General features: G+C 38.7%; 1 protein-coding gene across 1 annotated transcript in view; it reads left to right on the forward strand.

Moving 5' to 3' along the window:
- Positions 1-18,026, forward strand: part of CPQ (carboxypeptidase Q) — a 140,667-nt gene that overhangs the window by 112,263 nt on the left and 10,378 nt on the right. Inside the window, exon 7 of the mRNA XM_085053264.1 lies at positions 3,049-3,250. Within this exon, the coding sequence (XP_084909390.1) occupies positions 3,049-3,250 (202 nt within the window). The remainder of the gene's footprint in view (positions 1-3,048; positions 3,251-18,026) is intronic.

Raw genomic sequence — 18,026 nt, forward strand, 5'->3', positions numbered from 1 at the left:
ATGATGACAAAGCATCTTCACTATTTTCAAGCAGTATATTGTAAGCATGTTTTCCAGCATGTGTTTCTCTGTGTGAGTTGAAATGCCAACATGGCTGTACAAAAATGAGAATGGGGAAACCAACCTAACTTTTTTTAAGACTGCAACTTTGAAATTCGATGGTGAGTAGTTTTACAAGTAACCCTATCTTCTAGTGGACCAAATAGGGAAAAAGCTTTCTTAAGGACACATGGTACTGTGACCTGTGACCTGTTTCTTTTTTGTTCCCCAGTGAAGTCAGTTTCTCTCCCTAGGGTGTCCTGTTTTCGTGCCTCTCCAGCACATTCTCTGAACTGAACAGTTTTCTGACAGAACAACATTATGGTGTAATGTATTGTGGGTGGTTTGTTTACTCAGTTTCATATTAAAAACACGTGCAAACATTTATGTGAGAAAATACAACTGAAGAGTACAGCAATGCTGTAATACTAGCAGTATATGAAGTTTTGGAACTTGTGGATTCTGTTGTTTTGAGTGATAAGTGAGATGTCTTTTAGGTACCCACGTTGTTCCCATGCTCACTATTCTCTGCACTTCACTGCCCTGAATAGTCCCTTCCCCTGGCCTTATTGCTTCTCCTCATTTCACCTGCTCTAAACATGGGCAGAAGTCCTGCTTTGGAGACTCAAACAAAGAGGCTGAGCACCACAGCATCATATTTATGCAGGGCGCACTACTTAAGTTAGCTCTCATTGGCAATTCAGCAGCATACTGAAATGTGTGTTGTCTTTATTAAGTCTTGCTCCTCAGGCATGTGATAAAGAAGATTTCTATTTTGAGACATTCTTTCTGTTGTATCTGTAACATTGGAGCATCACTGGTCCCTTTTAGCCTGCAGTGTGCTTTCCTTGGCCTGCTTCTCTCCCACTGTATTCAGAGGGTCTGTGAAACATGATTTATGTTGAAGCTCATGACCTCAGGACAGCATTTGATGATAGGCCTAGGCACCACATGTGGCCTAATTATTTACATTTAATCTTTTGCAAACGGGAGATGTTTTTCACTGTCTGAAAATGGTGATTGCCAATGAGGTGACAAGATTGGTTATTTCCACTTTGATTTCTACTAGCTGAATGGGTGGACAGATTGCTTATCTTAAGGTATTAAAACATTTACAGTTACTTCATCATGAAAACGTTTTATAATAAATGTTTTAACTACTGGATATATTTCTAAGTTAAACATAAATAGCTCTGCTACATTGGAATTGTTTCACTCAAAAGATAAAAATTTTGGGAAAGTGTAAAACACAGTTCCTGGCAAATTCTGTAAAGGACTTCTGAAAACTTATGTGAATTATTCACAGCCAGCTGTAGTACATATTTGGGCTTATATACAGAAAAATATAAAAGAATTCTTTACTGAATTGTAGGCTTCTGTGTGCTGGTAATGACATGGATCTGTTACTCACTGCTATCACATATCTCATGTAATGATTTTCTTGTAAAAACCCATGGCAGCCATAAAATTCTGGAATGAGATCTGGGCATAGGAGTAAAATCTGAAGTAAGTTCTTTTAGTCACACTCAAGATGGTCTGAAGTATAGCTTTTTTTCGGCCTAACATGAACATTATTTGTTTTATTTTGAAAGAAAATTATGTGCCTCTCAAAAAAAAGTGAGATCTTCCTTCATGTAAAATCCCTAGGTATTTCATCCCAATTAGACCTTTGTAACTGAGCAATTTGAGCAAATATGGTAAGCAAATAAATTGCTAATTGTTGCTCTTTTAACTAAAAAGGTACTTCTGAGTACACACTAAAAGCAAATGTTATTACGCTACTTGTACCCAAAATCTTACCTTTCATGTTTCCTGTGAGCATTTACCATGGAAGCACAAATTTTCCTTAAAACAGATATTATTCCTTCAGGTCCGGGGCAAAAAATCCTCCAACTGATATCTGAGTTGACTATGTGGTATATTGAAAATTGTGTGTTTCTGAACAGGTAGCAGCTGGCTCTTTAAATGTAACGTCCTTCACTGTCTGTGAAGGCTTTGGATGCCTTTAATTTTAAAGCCAAAGGACTGTGTACCCTCTCCACTGCAACAGAATTCCAGAGTTTCAGGTCTGAGAAGAAAGGGAGAGCTGCAAATGAAAACTGCAATATGGTAGTGATGGCTTGTTGCGGTTTAGAGGATGTTAAAGCAGACCTTACCAGAGAGCATCTCTACCCAGCCTGGTTCAGCACCTCAGAGCTCCAAACCCTCTGTCCCAGGGCTGGACACTGCGCTCTCACCGGCCAGGGAGCCATAAGGCTAGCTCTGGTTCGTCTGCTTCCACAACCAGCGGTGATAAAGGAGGCGAGGAGGGTCTATGCGTTGTGTCCATGGAAGATGTTTATTCGCATGGTGCAGCAGAGGCCAACGACCTCCCCGAGGCAGAGATGCCTCGAGGGCGAAGGCCTCACATGCACAGCCACATGTGGTGCATAGGCATGTGCTGTATAGACACGCATGGAGCATAGACAGCAAGATGGCAGAGGGTGAGGGGTTTTATAGGGAAACAGAGGGGCGGGGACAGCGCACTGGCCCAGTGACCTCTGGGTACAGGGGAGGTACAGGGGTGAAGTTAGGAGTACAGGAACCAATAGGGAAAACTGGAGGGCGTGGCCAGGACCATCTGGGGTGGGGAAGGAAGGACAATAGGTGAGAAGTACAGTCATTAAGAAAGGGGTATGGGGAACTTGCAGCTATTATCACAATAATGGCTTACCTTTCTGGGGGGCACTTCAGAAGTCTTAAAGCAAGTACTTGGGGACAGCAGACCAGTTGTGTTGTGGCTCCTACAGAATATTGGTGCCCCAGAACATAACTTGGACTCTTTCAGCATTTTCACATGGAAAGATAGATCCCTTCATTTATGCTTAGGTACACATTTTCACAGGAAGAATTTCTCTCCTTCCTAAACAAATTTGTTGTGGTATGCTCACATTGACACCTAGAATCCAGTACATGATGCCAGCTAAAATAACAATCACAGCACAATAACTTCTTTTCTTACATGTTTAGGAAAATATCTCCAACTTTGACATTGTTATGGAGTCTGATGAGGGCACCTTCAAGCCATCTGGACTGGGTTTTTCTGGCAGTGCTGAAGCCCGGGACATCGTGAAAGAGATCATGACTCTGCTGCAGCCCATCAATGTTACGGATGTTTACGACAACGCGGATGGAACAGACATTGCATACTGGATGAGAGATGGGGTGCCCGGTGAGTGTCCCCACTGCCTGACAGGGGACGCTGCTCTGCTGAGCAGTGCCAGTCAGATGGGTGGTCTGATGTTCTGAAAGTAGTAAGAAATGCTTTCTCCCAGGGAGTAAAATCTGCTATACGTAAAATGTGTAAATGTTAAAAGGTGACCAACAGAAATAGGACATAAAGTGCATTTGAACTGCAGTTTAATAATGGTATAGATTATACGTAGAATAAAATGCCTAAAATCTTCTTTTCGGCTTTAAGGATTTATAATAATTAATCCCAGACTGGTGGTTTATAAATAGTAAACCAAGGCAGAGGGGAATTCTCAAATGCAGAAGAAATATTTTTTTAATTATTATTATTTTTACTTTGAAATTCAGGGCTTGTTCACTCTGTTTTATATGCTAGAGAAACAATGTTTTTGAGGTGTGACATTAAAAAAGTTATGAGTCATTAAGGTGTGATAAAATTGTAAAATTCTGAAAAGTTTGAAGTAGTTGAGGGGTTTTTTTGGAGGATTGTATCTGGCTCCAAGTGAGAAGCAGCTTGTTGGCAAAGAAGCTTGTTAGCTGTGAGAGAGATCCTGGCAGCCCCCCCATGCAGGAGACCCCACACTAGCATAGACGCTTTCAGAGCACAAGAATCCCAACTGGAGGCCAGCCTGGGTGAAGCCGTAGTGAATTTCCATTTGAATAATAGTAGAAAGAAAAGTTTCATAATGGTATATTAAAAAAATTATGATTAGTTTTAAATTTTAAGGTTCTTTTTCTGCTGTGTTTTATGACTGCAGTAGGCTGGCACATTTCTCATGTTAGTTTTACTACTTGCTACTATATGCTTAGAATCTTTTAATATTTTATTAACCGCCTTGTTTTTTACCTTGTGGAAGACTATGAGTCATGGAATATATTATTCTTATTTATGGTCGCAACCCTTTGCTTCTCAGTCACTTAGGGTGTACAGAGATACCATAAAGTTGACTGCTTTAATAAAGGAATGGATGTCTAATTTTCAAACCAAAATATCTATGCTGGGCAAGAAGTATGGATGAATGAATATTATTAAACAGCAAGGGATTCATCTTTAGCTGCTGTCCTGCTTTCTGGGTGAACTGGAATCTGTTTAGTACAATGCCATGCAGCTGTGAGAGTGATGTGCTGAGTTGATTTGAGAGACTGTAAGCACTACCGAGAGGCTGTGGCCATGCATCATCCTCCACAGCCTGGAAGTGCCTGTGGGAAGATGCCTGGTCCACAATTTCAGACCAACATATCTGTGTTGTAGCTGGAATATAAGAATTCACCACTCAGCCTATGTTTAGAAAATGCAAAGGTATTGGGATTATTTCCTAGGTAAGGTCCTCAGGGGCTTGCATTGTGTTTCTCATCTGAATTTGACAGATTATGTAAGAAGAGAGAAAAATTTAACATTCAGATGCCTTGTTTTCAGTTGATAATGTGAGTGGTGCTTGTGATGGGTACTGAGCTCTTGTACACCACTTCTTATCAGCTGTGGTGCACCTGGAGCATAAGCAGCTACAGCTTGCCATGGTGCTCTTGATTAGTCATTGGGCTACTCAGCAGGAGCAGTGGAGGAAAAAGCCCTCTCCCATGGACATCTGCACTCCTCAGAAAGCATCAACTATGAAAAATATAAACCATATGCTCACCATTGGGAAAGTATGAATACACCAGAACCAAGACCTCAGTTTTTAAATAAATCTGATTTGGTTTCCTATTAAGAATTTGTGACATTAATTGATGGTGAAGGGGTTTTTTCCTGTCTAAAGCTTTGGTTCATTTAAGTTCCTGTTAAGCAAATAGCCAAGTGTTCTTACAGCATAAAGGAACACTGATTCTTCTTTTCTTCATCAAGTCCCAGTGAGAAGAAATTAGCTCCACTAAAAGAATTTCGTCTGCTTTAGATTGTATTTTATACTGTTCCAGGGAAAAGTCTAAGACATCTTCTAATCTTCATGCCTTGTCTGAAGTATTCTCCCTGCTTGAATGAGCCTTTATGATATACAATAACATTGAAACAAATTGAACACTCTGTAACAGCTTTTATAATTTTGTCCAATTTAAACAAGCAGTCAAGTGTTGACACTTCATTAATTTTATTTAAATATTTCTTGAAAATATACTTGGTGGCTTTGTTTCTGCAACAGTGAGAGAAAATATGGTGTACTTCTTGAACAATAAGAATTTTCTGACATAATTTCTCTAGAATTTTTCTCTTTTTCAATGTGAAATAGATTCTGGGATTCACCTTTTTAGATGCTATTAATATTCTACTCCTCCTGCTCCTTTTGGTCTGAAAGATATACAGAGGGCAACTGTGTGTGTTTTTCAGAGCTGTTCATAGCTGAGACAGGCAGACTGTGGCTTCTTAATCTCTGCTATTTCCTGCATGTTTATTTTTAATGGACATGCAATGAAATATTATTTGTAATGTTAGTCAAATATATGTGCAACTAAACAGCAGTGATTATTGTGAGATTTTAGGATGAGAGAGGCCACAAGAGTTCAGAGTCCTTTGCAAACCATAGACTGAAGCTTATATAATACCTCTAAAGCACAAGCAAGGTGATCTGCACCAAACACAGCACTCTGGTGCTTTGTGGGTGGAGAATGTTAGCAATATTTCTGTCGGTGGCCTTTACTTTGGAGTGTTTTGAGAATAGTTCTGTCCAGCAGTGGGGAATGTCTGTAGTTGTGTTTTTGTACTGATAGCCAGTTTTCAGCTACTGGAAATAGTTGTGTAACATTTGTTTTGCTTTTTCATGAAGGATAAATCAAATGAAGGGGGGGTGGTGTTGTGTTTTAGGATGTGATTTTACAGTTTGAGGTGACTATTGAGTCTAAGACTGCTCCTTTAATAATTATGCAATTATCTTCCTCATCCTTCTTAAGGGTTCAATTCCATTTTCTTTTTCATTAGGGACATATCCAGACTGTGGCACATAAAGCTGTTCCTTTGCAACATTAAATCCCAAATTAAGTTTGGCTAGAATTTGCAAATATAGGTGGGAAGATAGGTTGGTTGGGTTTATTTATTTGGTTTATTAGCATCCTTTTTCATAACAGGTTTCTTCAGTGTCTGAAAGGATTAAAAAAACAATAAGCAAGCCCTGCTAAACGAGTGCTAGAGTATTCTTGTTTAAAAAGTGAGATATCTGATGATCACAGGTACTTGATGGTGACCAGGATGCTTCAAACGTGATTTAGACCAAATTCCTAAAGTCACAGCCCTGGGTCTGGATCAGCCTTCCCTGCAAGCCATCAGAATATGAGGAGGGGGAATGAAATGATTCTATTTGTATTATGGAATCCAGTGAACATTAGTTCAGCTTCAGGTTTTTGGGGAGATGAAAACAGATGCTCCCCAATATTTTCAAAGGCATGGCTTTTGTCCTGAAAGTGACACATTGTTTCCAGGAAAGCTGGTTCAAGGGTGCTCCTTTCTGCTTGACAAGGTGGTATCTGTGGCTACAGTGCTTATGATGGGAACACTTGTCTGTTAGGAACTGAGCTGTATTTGAGATCAAGCTGACCCAGGACATCAAACAACTCCCCAAAGGCATGTTTCAATTCCTCTTTTAAAAATCACCCAGTGGCCTAAAGGTGAAACTCCTTGTACAATGTCACTTTGAACCTTGATGGTTGGTTGTGTTTCTCTGTCTCCACAGTGACTTGCTTTTTTTGTTACAGTGCATAAAAGGAAGAACTGTTCTTCCAGAAATTAATAAGCCCATAGTTCATCTAATTTTAATGTTCCTTCAGAAATTAAAAATTCATTGCTAACCTAATCTATTAGTCATTCAGACGTAGCAAGCAAATACTATAATATATCATTTTTCTCATTTTTATATTTTCATCGTGCTTTTTTATTACCTTCATCTAAAATATGCTGTATTTTGGCCTGAGACACTGGATTTTGACATGGATTATTTCCTTTCTTATTATGTAAGAGGTTAAATTTACCCCTTTTCTGGAGCATGCTGCCCTCTCTTACCACCGTCGCCATCATCCCTGTAGCACCAGACTCCAGTGCAAGCCTGCTGGCATGCTGGTGCCAAGCCTACTCCTCTGCTCCATGTCAGCCAGGGACATGTCTGAGAAAGCAGTGGAACAGGAAAACTCCCTGACTTGAAGTTGCCAGCTGGACATGAAGTGACTAAACTCTCTTTCCCAAATTAAAAGTGAGTAACCTCTGTTCGCTCTTGGCTGTGTCAATCTTTGGAAGTGATATTCCACTGTGAAGCTTGGAACGCTGCCCCTCAGACTACCTGTTTTTGTACTGCCCACAGTCTTGGGCAGCCTCTTTGGAGCCACTTTCTAAGCTTCTTTTTATTTCCAAAAGAATACAACCAGAATAAATATCAGATTTACAGTCTAGGGCTTCATAAACCAATGGTGAAAAGCCTTTGGCTTGGTTCTGCAGGGGTAAGGGGTGTTGACAGGGATGTTTGACAAAAACCTTCCTACAAGATGAGGGAAGGGGAAAAAAATCCTTAAAAGTAGACATTAAACTTAACTTCTCCCTTTATTATGCAGCATTTGCATCACCTGTGATTTGGGATGTTTAGCACAGGGAATCACATGTAGAGCTCCAGTTATTTGACAGAGTAATAAATTCAAGGCAAAGATCTCCTCATGAAGCAAAAGAGCTGGACAAAACTCCTGCACACTGCTCACAGAATTAAGCTTTATGGATAGTTTTAAACGTACTTAGGTAATTTTACATATTCCACAGGTGCTACACTTTTATATTTGCTGAGTTCCCACTTCTCTGGACGTGTTGAGCACAGTGCCAACATCAGCTACTACTGGCCTGATTTATTTTCATGTGGAAATGAGGCATAAAGGGTTTATGGTGTACACACATGTCTTGCCTCTGTCTTGATCTCAATAAGTCAGAGATATACCACCACTGTTGTCTGATAATTAGGAATGTTGTATTGCTTTTTCCAGGGCATTCCTTTCCTTTTAAATATATTATTTTATCATTCATAAAGGAAATATGGTGAATGAGTATGTTCCACTGCAAAAGCCAAATCTTTTGCAACTTGGGTGGTATTAAATTAAAGCATTATGCTAGGAGAGCAATTATAATTGCTTGGCACTTTATGAACCTACTGTAAGTGCTAAGGCTATTAGACCCATTTAAAATCTTGATTGCAAAAAGAACTGTGTGTATTAATCTGTAAAATAATTCATCTATTCTCTAATTTATCATTGTTCCAATAAAATGGGGTTTTGAAATTAGAAATTACTCTAGAGTAATTAAATAAATTTAATATGCTGCAACTTTTTATGAAGGTGGATACCTTAAAAGGCTCATAGTTTAACATAGTATCTCAGTTTTATTAGCCTTTCATATGACCTTCTCTATTTTTAATAAAGTTAATAAAGTCTTTGAGACTAATCATTTAATGAAAGGAATAGTCCATAACTTATGATATGTTTTCTTACAAGCTGTGCTATTAGACTACCAGACAAATTTGACAGTACTTTACATACAATTCCTTCGACCTTTGTTCTGCTTAGGCTAGGATTGTTTTGGCACAATTGAGTATTGTCTACTTCTAATAATTAACAGGAAGCATCAGATTTGCAAGGGGTTTTTTTGTTTCACATAGACTAGACACAGACCATGCAAATATGAATCTAGGATAGTACTGTTGGAGAGAGGGATGGAGCTGGGCAATTAGGCACTGTGCCTGAATGCAAATTTTCCTGGTAGTTTTAAGAGGGCTTTTGTACTCTATATTTCTCATTAGCAATTCAGTCTATTTGAGTCTAAACAAACTCAAAGTGGATGACAGCAAACTCCTTCTTCCAATAGGGTTAGTGACCTATAGAAGCACCTTGCAAACTTAGTGAATTCTCTGTAATTTTGAATGTGTAAAACAAGACTTTGGCATCCTTCAAAAAGTAAAGGGCAATTCAAGCCAGAGGGATGAGCTTGATGCAGTAGATACAAGTTGAAGCCATGTGTTACTCAGAAAGTATGATGGTAATGGGTTTTCCTGGCCTTAAAATATCTATGAATCAGCTAGTAAATATTACAAGCATTTTCCATAATGAAATGCTTCTTTCTCATTTAAGCCTCACCCATTTTAGACTAGATTTCTGAATGTCAAAAGCTCTTGTCTTTGATTTGTACAACATTTAGATAATCCTAATTACAGTTACAAAAATAGAACTGTCATTAACTTGCCAATCCCAGAAGAAATTCAAACTGTGGAACCAAAAGTATTTTCACAACTCTATCATACATTGCTGAACTTCTAAACACATTGCTGAATTTCTTATTTTATTTCTAGGTATTCTCTTTTCTGCAGTATCTGTGATACAGTTTATTTGGCAAAGTTTTATTGGTGGTCACAAGTGAAAAATTACAGCACATGTGTTAAGTAGCTGGTATTCCATAGCTCTTAAATTTGTTTTTCTACAAACTTAGACAAGACAGCTTAAAAATAATCTTATACTAATATTACAACAAATTAGTTTGAAATACTGACATTCTGATTGGCTTTTAGGATCCTGGAAGAAGTAAAACTGTTCCAATGCTTTCAACCCTGTACTAAGATTATATAAGCTCATTAATCTAGCAATGAAAATTTAAATTAAGATGTGTAAAATAAAATCATAAATTCTAATGGTTCGTGCACTTTTTGGCTAGTGAACTTCTTTTTCTTGTTACTCTTCTTTCTTTGAACATCAGTAATGTTGAATTTCTTCTTTCCTTTTAGATACTTCAAAAACTTACATGAGGTGGATTGGCGTAAATGACCCTGTTATTAAATAGGTTCTTCCTATAAGCATATGCAATTCCTAAATATCTCAAAAAACATCAATAAATTTGCTTCTGCAACTCAGTACTTTATTAGCAGATAATACTTTATCTCAGAAAAGAAAAACTGAAAATATCTGAGGATCTCATTCAGATTTGGGGTGTGGTTGTTTTTATTCTGGCTGTGCCTCTGAGAGACATCTTAATTCTCTATTGTTTGGTGCTTAGGAAAGCTTAATTCTGTTTCTATGGGTGGGAATATTCTTTTTCAGATGGAACTATTTGTCATTTGTTGATCCTAAAAAAACAAGTGTTCTGCATTAACGCACAGAGCTCAGTGTTAACATTTTAAATAGGCATTTCGGAAGTACAAGTTATTCAAGCCTTCTTCCTAGAACTGTCCCTGGCTTCAGTGAAGCTTATGCAAATAATGAAGTAAACAGAAAGAAAAAATTGCAATAAAAAAAGAGTTTAATCAGAGTTCTCTAAGAAATTTGAAAATGCTTTCCAATGGAAAAGGGAGGCAGTAAAATAACATTCTCTCTACAGTTTTGGTTTTTTTTACCTTTAGAAATTTGACTGTGTGAAAAATAAGACATGGAAGACAAAATGAGACATGTGGAAATGTCGTGAGATTTCTCACCAAATGTGTAATGATCTAGAACAGTTGTTAGGAACAAGAGCAGAAATATCTGTGGATTCATAGATTTCATTCCTGGAAAACAAACTGGAATAGCATCAGTATTAAAAACTGAATAAAAATAAAGCATTCAGTAGCATTCCAGGAGGACCACATGTAAACTGCTCTTGATGGGAGGGACAGAGGTTAAATGTATTAAGGTCTGGCTTGCATCTCTCCAAGTACTTTCCTATATGAAGTCATATGATGAGTGTTTCTAATAGGATTCTTCAGGGTTTGCTGCATCCTCAACTATTTAGAGTTTCCATTGGTTTGGAGTCAAGTTTACAATTACAGCACAGCACAGCTGATGTAATTGCTATATTGGAACGATAAAGAATGACAAGAACAAGCTGATCATCCAGCCAGGCTGATTATGTCTCCTCTGGCCAATTTGTTGACACTTTTCTTGTTCTGGAGTCACAAAAGATGTAATATTTAGAAAATATCACTTCCTTGGACCCATTGGCTGCCCTGTTGTTAAAGGGGCCCCTCTATTGCCTCATTGCCACAAGGTTTTGCTGGTGCTTCTTGCACAGCAGCTCCTGTTCTGAAATGCTGGTGCACCTCCCACCTGTGCTGTGGCCGTGGGTTCTCCTGGTCCAATACAGGACTTTGATTTTGTCTTTGCTGAATTTTCTGAAGTCCATGTCAGGCCACTTCTGGATTTTGAGCTCTGAACAGCAGCTCTGCCTTCCAGCATAGGCAACTGCTCCTTCCATAAATTTTATGAAGACACAGGCTACCCCTGTCATCTGGATCATTGCTGAGGGTGCAAAGGGTGCTGACCTGGCATGGACTCCTGGGGGGGGTCACACCACTCATTACCAGCCACTAGTTATTCCTCAAACTGTTGATGGTGACCCTCTGAGCCTAGCCATCCAGGCAGTCTTCCACTCAGTTTTATTCCACTCCTCCAGTCCAAAATTTCCTGGTGACTGAGTTTTTCTAGTTTATAGTTCATAGAATCATCATAGGATTGTAGAATGGTTTGTGTTGGAAGGGACCTTAAAGATCATCTGGTTCCAACCATATGCTGTGGTCAGGGACACTTTTCACTAGGCCAGGTTGCTCAGAGCCCCATCCAGCCTGGCCTTGAACATTTCCAGGGATGGAGCATCTGCAACTTCTCTGGACAACCTGTGCCAGTGCCTCACCATGCTCACAGTAAAGAATTTCTTCCTAACATCTAAACATACATAATTTCAGTTTGAATCTATTTCCCCTTGTTCTGACACTACATGCTCTAGTAAAAAAATCCCACTGCACCTTTCTTGTAGGCTGCCTTCATGTAGGCCACAATTAGGTCACCCCAAAGGTTCCTCTTTTCCAGGCTGAACAATCCAAATTCTTTCAGCTTTTCCTTATAGGAGAGGTGCTCCATCCCTCCAGTCAACTTAGTGGCCTCCTCTGGACATGCTTCTGGATCTTGCTGCTTTAATTTTACAACAGGCATATCATTTGCCCTTTTTCAATCATTGGGGTCTTCCCCCAATTGCCACAACGTTTCCTAGATGATAGAAAGCAATATCTCAATGGCATTGGCCAGCTCTCCCAGGCAACCCATGCAGCACCATTAATTTTTGTTTGCCCTATTTAGCTAAACAATCCCTAGCTTCATTTTCCTATACCATGAGCAGTACCTCTTCCCCTGTCTTCCCAATTCTGCTGCCATGCAGGGACCTCAGGGTATATAATTTTAAGCTACAGGAATTGCTTTCTTAATATTCTTTCCTTGCTTATTATAGCCATGGTAGCAAATAATATATACTGCTTCAACAGCAGTTCTGTCCCCCAAACTTCTAGAACTTTTATATGAAAGGAAGCCATAGAAATATCTTGGCTGACTGTGCAGGGCACACTGGAGATTTGAATCAAGTATGATATTGATTCAGGATCAGAAAACTTTTTATTGACAGAATTTCAGGTAGTAGTCAGAAAACTTGTTCCATCCTGAAGCAGCAAACACAACACACTTTCATTTCCAGGTGACATTTAGGTGTAAATGTCTGAGGCTTTTGAAGAATGCTTTTGATAGTAGCCCAAACTGAACAAATACAAAATTCAGAAATAATTTATAAAGACATCTTCCTCCAAGGAGGAAGTTCAAAATTATTTCAGTGGCAGCCTCTCCAAAACATTTGTTAGCATTTATAAACTACAGAATGGGAACCCTTCTAAATGTCTGTCTTCAAAACGCATTCTACAGATTGGGTCTATAATGCTACTGAACATCTGAAGAGCAGAATTTATTGAATACTATATTGGTTTGAAAACAAACCAGTGAGAGATTGCAAGTCATAATTAAAATTTATTAGGAAAAATTAAAAATAAGTGAAATAATACAAGAAAAAGCACTGACAAAGTCAGATACAACCTGACACCCTGTTAGGGTGGTGGTAGCAGTCCAAATGAAGTAGTTCAGTTGAAGCAGTGATCCTGTAAAGGTCTGGTCTCCAGCTGAAGGTCCAGTGGAAGCTCTTGTCCTCTGGGAACCCAGTAGACAAGGCTAGCTTCAGTAGCTCTAAGGCAAGATTATATCCAGGTGGGAATGCTTGGCTCCTCCCTCCTGGGTGGAGCATCTCACAATAGGATCAGATAAGTCCATGAGTCATGTGGTGGGTCCCTGATGGCCCATTGTCTGTTATCAGGGGTGAGCCATAGCAGGAGATAACAGCTAATGGCCCACAGCTGGTGGTAATAAAATACTAAATACATCTATTTTGTAACCTAGGACAAATACCAATTTATTTTTTGCAGAAATCCCTTTCCAGTGATATTATATGTGTTTTCATGCAACGATTTCAGTCAATTCAGACATGGAGTAGACCACAGAAAAACTCCTAAGTATGAAAGGAATTGAATATATATTTGTATTTTATGTTGGCAAATCCTCAAGAATCATGGGCTGCATAGGAATGCAAGAAAGAAGGTACAGGGTCACTGTTCTGTCTCTGGCATCACCTGCCATCACTGAACAATTTACAGTTCCTCAGTTTCCCCAATGATAGCAGTTACCCGAAGGTTTCTTATGAGTTACCTTCTGTCTGTAAGGTGCAATGAAGAGGAAGGAGTCATCATTAACTTCCTAATTAAGTGGGTCCATCTTGTGCTGGAATCATCAGGCCCTGCAGCTATTTAGCACAAGAATAGCTTCACCTGAGTGTTGTAGATGAGTGCAAAGAAAAGAGCAGCCTAAGTGGAAGCATAAGCTTCTTATATATGTATTTTAGGGGCACATAAACAAATCTGTCTGCAAGGACAAAGCATGAATCTCAACAAGAGAAGCAGTTTATTGGAATTCTCCATCAAAAGAGCCAGAAAACCCAATTATGATTTACTATACATCAGGGCCAGTCTGTCAACAGCTCTCAAGTGTTTTCAGTGCCCATGGCAGAGCTCTGTCCCAGTTGCCATGTGGGGCCTTGGAAATCCACCAAAGAAAATAGGCACTTTTCCTTTTGCTTAGCTGTGTAAACTGGATTTTAAAACAGTTCATTTCCATTAATGATATTAAACCAAAGTAATGACATTCTGGGATAGGAGAATTTTTGTAGTTGGACAGAATTGCTACTGCCTTGAAATTGGTATTAGTGCTCCAGTCACTATTACTCTTGAACTTGGAACCACCAAAAAAAATGAAAGAGATCGGGTCTGACAGAGCAGCTCTCACTGTCTAGCTGTGCTACAGTGTGAGAATCATAGGCTGATCATGTCAGGGCTCCAAGATCCTGCTGCAGCAGCTTGTTTTCTTGCCCTGAACAATTTTAGCCCTTATGACTTCAACTAAGAAACTGATTTCATTGTGTAGCTAAAACTAATCGGCAAGTTTTAAACAGCTTAATCTTAAAAACAGCCCAAATTATGCACATCTTTAATTTTAAATCCCTAAGATATGCTAAATGGGAGTCATTGAGAAAAAACCTTAATTAGTCTGCCTGCCTCTTCCTATAGTTCCTAATTACTATGGGTACTTTTCTTGTCCACCAACACCTGCTGGCTAGATTTTAGGGCAGATGTTCTTGTGCAGTCATCGTTAAAAGCACATGCATTGGATGCTGTTGAAGCCTCCAAGTGCTCTGATTTTATGTCTTTTATTTCAGGATGCTTGGGGGGAAGAAGGGATCATCACACAGTTAAAAATGTCATTTGCTGTCTCTCTCTTTTCCATGCAGCTTCTCTCTTTCAGTCAGACAAATAGCTGCCAGGAAATTTGTTAAGAGTAAAATGATTTTGAGACACAGTGCTTTGAGACAAGACATAGTGTTTCTGAGAACATTATTTTGGATTAAAATTTTTTTCACTTAGTACACACTCAACCCAGTGACAATTTCACTATCCTTTAACCTGAGTAATGACTTGAAGTTTCTAATTAGAGAGCAAGAGGGAAGGGACTGCATGTGGTTCAAGGGGCCTGAGCTAAGACAGTTCGAAGAAACTCTGTAATAATTTACCAGGTGTGAGAGACCCTGCCTGCTGAGCAGCTCTCCTGCCACTCTGAATATGGGCAGGATCACTGCTTTGCCCATGGCTTGTGTCAGTCCTCCCCAGCTAGATCTCTTTTTGTTTCACCTCCCTGAGCTCTGCGAGTTGTGGCTTGGCCCCTGGCCCCAGCCCTCATTACATTTACCTGGCCAAAAACATCTGTCACCCAGTTTTAGGTGTAGAGCATTGTTTTTGCAGAAAAAAAGGTTGGTCAGTGTTCAATATGTCCCATTATGGATAGCATTATTCCTTGCTTTTGCTCGTTTTTTTGGAACATCCTCTTTTTCTTTTTGATTTGCAGTGTGTTTTAATTCACTGAGATAGGGAAAAGTGTGATTTCTTTTCCACTGTTTCAAGGAGTGACTGTTTGGCCATTCCATTTGCTAAAATAGATAGTGGTAAAGACTCTCTGTGTGCCTCATCTAATTCCAGATGAGCCTTGGGCTCCCAGTACACAGCACAAGAATCTAATTATTGAAGTAATTATTGTTGTCTTCTCTACTGCACCCTATTTTCCAAACCCAGAGCCACCCTCGGAGTCACAGCAGTGGACCAGGCTGGCAGTGGTGGAATGTAATGGCAGTCTGTCAGCCTGGAAACAGTTTGATTGTACTTACCTGGAACGAATTACTTACTTAAAATCTCACTTGTGTGTGTTTTGACCCTGACAGCTATATGCAACAGGGGTATTATTCCCTTCTTTGCTCAATGCATTCTAATTTCAATGGCTGCATTTCTGAAAAGGTGGTGGTTTTTCTTCACCTTCTGTGTAGAATCTGATAATAGCTAAGGCTAAGGTTAGACTACCCAAGACTAATGAGACCTACCATTTTTTCTTCTTTTGTGTCAGTCCTTGTAGGAGTGTGCAATGGAAACTATTCAACCAATAATCATGCACAATTATTTTTGCAATGATGGGCCTTAAAGCAAGTAAAATCATCCTGTCTTTCTTTTGTTACTATCAGATGCCTGTTAGTTTTAAAGTGAGGATTTAAAAGTGAAGTGAAGATGTCAAAGTAAAATAAATATCGGCCAGAGTGTAAAAATTTTTAATTCAGGTTATTTTAAGGTAAGACTTTTCCAGTTTGACTGAGTAGTTGTTGCAGTCCTTTGCATTTATAGCGTGCCATTCTATTTAGAAAGTGTGTATTTGGCTCCTGAAAGGTTTTAATTACATGTGGGTGGGTTGGTATATACACACATATTTATTTGTTTGTTTGTTTGTTTGTTTTTATTTATCTACTGGTTTAAAAGAATCTTAAATTTATGTATTTGAAAGGAACCAATAGTCTAATGGTATTCTGGTTATGAAAACTTGCATTTGGGGAGCATGTCTTTCTCCTGTGAAAGGCAAGCATAGCAATGCAGAGATTAAGGGAGTTTTTTAAAGGAATGTATTAAATTCTAGCATCTTCTATTATAATAATTTTAATAATTTGATAATAATTTGCTCTGGGCTGCTAACAGTCATCATCACTGCCTCTTTTTTTCCCTTTGCATTAGTCTATAGGGGGTATTTGAACGTAGCATCATAAACAGCTTTACAAGAGTGTGCTTGTGCTTGATCTCTTTGATTAAATCCAAATTGAAATTACTTCAATTTGCACAGTTGTAAACATTTCTTTAAGTTTTAGCATGGACACAATATATCAGAAGGATGGTAGGGAGTATTTAAGCTAATACAGGTTTATTTGCTTTTTATTGTGTAGGGTTTGGTCACTGTTATCAAATTATCTGCATTTGTTGCATGATATGTAAAACATTGTGCCTTTCAGAATTGCATATGAAATTTCTGTAAAATTATACAATTTTAAATGGCCCCTTCAACAGTTTTATTCACAAATGGTGAAAAATATATATTGATCCTTGATTTCTGCATAATTACGATGTTTGTGATGGAGCTAATCAGATTGTTTCTGGAAGAGGATTTTCAAAGCTGTGCTCAACAGCTTGGCACTCATGGCAGCTGGACTCACTAGGGCCTTGTTCTGTTTCTGTAAAGTTTCACCCAACCTCTCTTTGCTTTCCATGCTTTAAATGAGGCCTTCAACCATACAGATTTAATTTGAAGAAAACCAAAGTAAAGCTCAACTTTATAAGAAAACAGCATAGTAAAACAGAGAATTGCCTTAAACCTGTGTTTAAGGCAAATGCTATTTGCACTTACTGATATGACTGAGGATCTTTCATTGAAAGCAAACAGGTTAAACTTTCAACTTAAAATTAATTGTCAGCTTCTTTTAGTGTTCTTCCTAAGCTCATATGACTTTTTTTTTTTTTCTCTTAATATTAGCATTTTGACAAGTGTATTTGCTCTGTGGCAAAATAGCTATCACAGCAACTAAAATTTACAGGTTGGAAGAGTCATGCAAGTTAGGGACATTGCTTTATTTGCTTTGTCTTCTTCTAGGATTAGTTCTGCTCCGTGCATTAGCCAGAGCCCACATACAAATAGTGATACAAAGCAGAGTCAGATCAGGTGTGAGGAATTTCTGTACTTCCTTACTTTAAAGGCCAGAAATTCTTCAATTTGCCCCTTTCTTTTCCTAATGAAGCCCAATGTCATTTCACAGAACATTAAAACAGTGAAAGGTTCTGAGATTATGAACAACAGTGTTGCAGCAGGTGTCTTCACTGTACTTTAATTATTTTTATCTTTTTTGTTTTTGTTAAAGTGTGTTGTTCCTTTGTAGTTTTGCTGACAAAAATATGCAATTTGTTGCTTAAAATGTTGAATCATATTAATTCCTGCTGCTTTGTGTTGATCATCCTTTAGATAACATGATTTTAGACCAGGACAGAAAGGCTTTGTGGTTCTCTGAACCC

Source organism: Lichenostomus cassidix, chromosome 2 (genome assembly GCF_008360975.1).
Source record: "Lichenostomus cassidix isolate B80296 chromosome 2, HeHo_3.0, whole genome shotgun sequence".
NCBI lineage: Eukaryota > Metazoa > Chordata > Aves > Passeriformes > Meliphagidae > Lichenostomus > Lichenostomus cassidix.